The sequence below is a fragment of the Mustela nivalis genome (genome assembly GCF_964662115.1).
Source record: "Mustela nivalis genome assembly, chromosome: 3".
Lineage (NCBI taxonomy): Eukaryota > Metazoa > Chordata > Mammalia > Carnivora > Mustelidae > Mustela > Mustela nivalis.
In genome coordinates, this window is record NC_139022.1 from 56,642,089 (window position 1) to 56,648,088 (window position 6,000).

Here is a 6,000-nt window from a genome sequence, read left to right on the forward strand (position 1 = left end):
TTATAATATTTGTATTCCTGTCTTCTAGAATTCTGCCAGGCTGTAATATTTCTTTGAGTTTGTATCATACCTCACATTGCCATTGCCTTGCCCAGTAACTGGCACATAGCAGAATTTTTTAACTTTGCCAAATTGTTTTTTAAAGGGATTTTTTTTTTTAAAGATTATTTATTATTTGACAGAGACAGAGACAGCGAGAGAGGGAACACAAGTAGGGGGAGTCAGAGAGGGGTAAGCAGGCTTCCTACCAAGCAGGGAGCCTGATGCAGGGCCCGATCCCAGGACCCTGGGACCACGACCTGAGCTGAAGGCAGACGCTTAATGACTGAGCCACCCAGGCACCCCAAACTTTGCCAAATTTATGAACAAGTGGCTTTCCTTTTTTTTTTTTTTTTAATTTTATTTATTTATTTGTCAGAGAGAGAGAGAGAGAGAGCGAGAGAGAGAGAGCACAAGCAGGCAGAGCCAGAGAAAAAAGCAGGCTCCCTGCTGAGCAGGGAGCCTGATGCAGGGCTTGATCCCAGAACCCTGGGATCATGACCTGAGCCGAAGGCAGCGGCTTAACCCACTGAGGCACCCAGGTTCCCCAACAAGTGGCTTTTCTTAAAAAAGAATTACACCTTTATGTTCAAAGAAGAGTATAATTAAAGGCAAAAAGGTAAATTGTCCACTATATGATATACTGCCTTAAAAATGGTCAAGCAAAATACTTGTTTAGTGTTCACTCAAGTATGAAGCAAATGATCTCGAGTCTCTACTATATCCGGTTGTACATATCTCTCCGGCATTCAAAAATCGAAGAGACACAGATAATGAAAGCAGAAAGTATAAAATTGATCAATGTCTTAAGAAAAGAAATAAAGTATTAACGTCTTTACAAGTCCTCATTTTCAGCCATATCTAATCTTATGATAAGGCATCCTGAGACGAAGAATTTGGGACAACCCACATTTTTCATTCATGGTAAAGCCTTGGTTACCCTTAGCAAAGCCTTCACTTTGGGAATCTGGTAAAGTTATGTATGATCACCTGCCCACCATAGAGCCTATGCATCCAAACCCTTTCCTTCTGTTAATCTTTAATCTTCATGTGTACTGGGTTTCGTTTTGTAAGATGGTTTGAGGTTTACTTGTCTCTCTGGCAAAACTGCATTCCCATTAGGGAGTGAAGAAGAGGGAATGAAAGGATAATTGTACTTGACATGAGGAAGACGGAGATGGGCTGCTGCTTATTCTGGCTCCATCTATCCATTTGATAACTTCTTTCATTTCTTCTTTCATTCACTATCCTCACATCCAAATCAGTTATTATTTTAACAGCGTACAGTAGGGGAGCACATAACTAGTAAAAAGTCCTGGTGTGTTCCTTGATCTCTCTGACCCTCTGTTTCCTCTTCTACAAAATGGCTTACTTATGCTTTGCTGGTCCTAAGTTTCTTAGCGTCTGGTAGATCCTTAGTGAACACGTGGTGATGAGCTGATTGTATGAACACAGATTCTATATAAACTATCATCCTACCATTTGATTAAATCAAAGAAAGACCCAGATGTTCCTGTCTTTGTCTCTCTGACTATAAAAAGGGACTACCTTCAAGGCTGACCTAAGAATTAATGAGACAATACATGTAAACTTCCCCTTACTTATTCCCTTATATAAATGATTGTTTGGTATTTCTCTTTGGTTTGCAAATTTTCCAGTTCTACTTTGCTTACACCTAAACACCGATGGTTGCCGGACCATGTAAGATAATGGTAACCACAGATTGCCTGGAGTTAGTACATTAAAGGACTTGGACAAGTGACAAAATCTTTAGTATTCATGCAATCCTCTCAGCAAGAAAGAGAAGGAAAAAGATACTGAAAATAATTATTAATCTTACAAGCTCCTTTAGAGACCTTAGAACTGGGAATCATTTAATCTTAGAAGGCAAGTGCTTAAGAAAATGCAGAAACGTTTAGTACCCGAGTTCTAATATAGCCCTTTACGAGTTTTCTATGAATATTTTCCGAATATATATTGACTTGTACTTTTCAATTTTAATTTATGTGAAAGTAAACACATTTATATTAGGAGGGCAATAACTCATTCCAGGATATATATTTACAGTCCTTGGAGTAACCAGCTCTGAAATCATATACTACTACCGCCCTCCAGAAACAAATCAGTAACCTATTAATGTGAGACCTGTAATGTTGTTATGAAACATGACTACCATATTTATACAGGTATGGAGACTGGCCTTCTAAGCAAATGTGAAACAAGGCCAGTCAAGATTCTGTTGGAACTTGGAAAGAAAACATACAATCAGTAAAGAAAAAAACTTCATGTAAAAATGCCTTTCAGCAAGTAAATATTATTTTCTCCTAGGCTGCCAAATATGTGGATATGAAATTGAGGAGAGCTTTATTGTTGATATTTAATTTTTTTTTAAAGATTTTATTTATTTGACAGAGAGAAATCACAAGTAGACAGAGAGGCAGGCAGAGAGAGAGGAGGAAGCAGGCTCCTTGCTGAGCAGAGAGCCCGATGCGGGACTCGATTCCAGGACCCTTGAGACCATGACCTGAGCGGAAGGCAGAGGCTTTAACCCACTGAGCCACCCAGGGACCCCATTGTGGTTATTTTAATGATGAATTTGTATACCACGTCACATTCAGCATTATGCAAGGCACTACAATTAACAATTTAAGTTATTCTCTATCTTTAGAATTCAGGATCTAGGAGCACCATCCTTCCTACTTTTTTTTCTTAGTAATATTCGATTATTGTGCAGGTAAGGACACTCAGACAACCCTCAACATCCCAAGGTCTGACTTTCATTCTTAGGAATTAACTATGGAAACAAATTTTTAGAGAGTTGTTATAAGTTGTATTTTGTGTTGGAATTGCCACCAAAGTGGGTGGGAAAACAAATATACTTTGGTCTGGCTTTTTAGGTCTATACTGCATATTCCTGTGGGGACACCTCATGAAAATTCACCCTCAGGTGGCCCAATGGTGACTGTACACATTTTATAATTCACCTAATAGCCATTTCAGACAGCCCACTTGATGATTAGTTTCATGGGACTAAAGCACAACGCTCATTACCATTACTTTCTCTCTAAAATCAACATCTCAAACCAGAGAAGTAAAGCAGGGGGAGAAAAAGAATAAAGGTGTGAATAAACATGCCGATCGCACCTCCTCCCTAAACAGTTAAAAGTCTGTCATCGGGATAATTCCATTAAAACAACCTAGTGGGGGCACCCGGGTGGCTCAGTGGGTTAAGCCTCTGCCTTCAGCTCAGGTCATGATCTCAGGGTCCTGGGATAAAGCCCCGCATCGGGCTCTCTGCTTGGTGGAGAGCCTGCTTCCCCCCTTTCTGTCTCTGCCTGCCTCTCTGCCTACTTGTGATCTCTCTCTGTGTCACATAAATAAATAAAATCTTTAAAACAAAACAAAACAAAACAAAACGAAAAAAAACCTAGATGAAAACAGATGGCATTTTGTCACTTTTCCCATCTGATTTAAAGCCTCAGCCAGGGTAGGTAGGACCTGCCATTTATGAGTCCTCTTATTCTATAATATAAGCAACAGGACCAATGCTCCTTCCTTTCCCCCTTTCTCCCTGCTTCCCTTCTCTCCTCCTCTCAATCTCTCCTTCCTTCCTTCTTACCCATCTACGGTTTGACAGGCAAAATCTTAAGTTCCCTGATGTTGAGTCTAAGTACAGTCGATTTATAGCACGAACCAACAGGTAAATAAACAGTCTGTTGAGTGGAGTGGAATTAAGCATCCAGCCACAGACAGAAAGCCAATACTATACAAATGGGACCCCATGGCATTGGCAACCGTGGACATCTGCATGCAAGTCCTTAACTATTATTACCCGTGAATCTCTCCAGATGCAGTTTGTAATCTTGTCTCTGAGAGGCCTTCTCTCGTTTGTTTCTGCATTAGGCATGATAAATGCATTTCGGAGACTGACAGTGAAAGATTAATATGCTCATAACCGTCAAAGAGAGCCTTTCACTGATTTCAAGTAGCTGCCCTCCCTTCAGCCACCCACCCCGGGCACACCATCCAATTAATACTTACTCACGAAGGCTTCCTCATCCACCGGCAGACGCACTGACATGCAGAAGTAGGTATCAGACTATTAGGGAAAGAAAGATAAAAAATCAAATGAATCTGCTGCAAGTAAAGGAGAGAGAGAAAGCAAGCAAACAAACAAACAAACAAAAACAGGAAAGCAAGGGCTCCGTGACTGAAAAAGAACTACTACTGGCCCAGTGAAGTAAAGTTGCCTGCCAGTGGGGTGCGACCAAGTTAATGGAAGGGCCAAGTCTAGAACACAGGCACTCCAAACATTGTTCCAGGACTCTTTCCTAACTGACTTCAAATCCTATCGACAAGGCCAATTGTCACGAGTGGTATTTCTTGTACTGTCCCAGTTAAAAGGCAACATTTTAGATGCCTCTATAAAAAGAGAGAAACACTTTTATGCACTTGACTTTAAAGTGGTATAGGAGTTAGTGTTGACCATCTTCGCTATATGCGTAATTAAATATTTAATTTCCGGAATCACTTTACAGCTGCTCAAATATTAATTAGAGAAAGACAATGAATAAAAGTTGGTCTTAAATTATAATATTTGGTTGTTCTCCCTTACTTTAATCTTCTTATGTTGTACATTGAAGAAATCAACATTCACTCAAGTTATTCTTTCTTTTCCAACAATTAATCTCTTATCTAAATGGTCGTTTTCCACCATCAAATATATTAACATTAAGAATTTTTAGTGATGCCCTATGACCCAGCAATTGCACTATTGGGTATTTACCCTAAAGATACAAATGTAGTGATCCAAAGGGGCACATGCACCCGAATGTTTATAGCAGCAATGTCCACAATAGCCAAACTATGGAAAGAACCTAGATGTCCATCCACAGATGAATGGATCAAGAAGATGTGGTATATATACACAATGGAATACTATGCAGCCATCAAAAGAAATGAAATCTTGCCATTTGCGACAACATGGATGGAACTAGAGCGTATCATGCTTAGCGAAATAAGTCAAGCAGAGAAAGACAACTATCATATGATCTCCCTGATATGAGGAAGTGGTGATGCAACATGGAGGCTTAAGTGGGTAGGAGAAGAATAAATGAAACAAGATGGGATTGGGAGGGAGACAAACCATAAGTGACTCTTAATCTCACAAAACAAACTGAGGGTTGCTGGGGGGAGGGGGTTTGGGAGAAGGGGGTGGGATTATGGACATTGGGGAGGGTATGTGCTTTGGTGAGTGCTGTGAAGTGTGTAAACCTGGTGATTCACAGACCTGTACCCCTGGGGATAAAAATATATGTTTATAAAAAATAAAAAGTTAAAAAAAAAAAAAAAGAATTTTTAGTGATAAAAATTGCAATTTAAAGAGAATGGGCTTCTGTCGACCTACACATTCCACTTCCTTAGTAGAAGATTCTATGCAGTGAACTGTGTGCCATGGTTGATTATATGCACAATACAAATATAGACCAAACTCATTTAATAATTCATACTTCATGGATTACTACTGTACAGTGCTAGAATCAAGAGGCTCCATAAACATGGATGGAGATCATCTGTATATCAATAAACCTACTAGATAGCCCTGAAAAATTATGAAATTTGTACCTCTTTTTTTTTTTTTTTTAAGATTTTATTTGACAGACAGAGATCACAAGTAGGCAGAGAAGCAGGCAGAGAGAGGAGGATGCAGGTTCCCTGCTGAGCAGAGAGCCCGATATGGAGCTCGATCCCAGGACCCTGGGATCATGACCTGAGCTGAAGGCAGAGGCTTTAACCCACTGAGCCACCCAGGCGCCCCTTGTACCTCTTTTTTAAAAAATTCTGTCCTGGGTGGGAGTTCAACTATACCTCAAATCACCACCTTAAACTTTGTGAGAAATAAGATTCAGTGTGTAAGATTTTGTATATGCCATTTTTTCCCAATTATACAAACTGTTTTAA

The 6,000-nt window shown here is 39.8% G+C and overlaps 1 protein-coding gene across 24 annotated transcripts in view; it reads right to left on the reverse strand.

Moving 5' to 3' along the window:
- The window catches only part of PAM (peptidylglycine alpha-amidating monooxygenase), a 116,105-nt gene extending 111,944 nt beyond the window's left edge, over positions 1–4,161 (reverse strand). For 16 of the 24 annotated variants that reach the window (XM_082723813.1, XM_082723812.1, XM_082723811.1 and 13 more), the window contains exon 1: positions 4,081–4,160. In XM_082723813.1, the coding sequence (XP_082579939.1) occupies positions 4,081–4,120 (40 nt within the window). In that variant the 5' untranslated portion in view covers positions 4,121–4,160. Of the gene's footprint in view, positions 1–4,080 lie in introns of all 24 variants that reach the window. The other 8 variants (XM_082723800.1, XM_082723821.1, XM_082723820.1 and 5 more) reach the window with 2 other exon arrangements.
- Between the last annotated feature and the right edge of the window lie 1,839 nt (positions 4,162–6,000).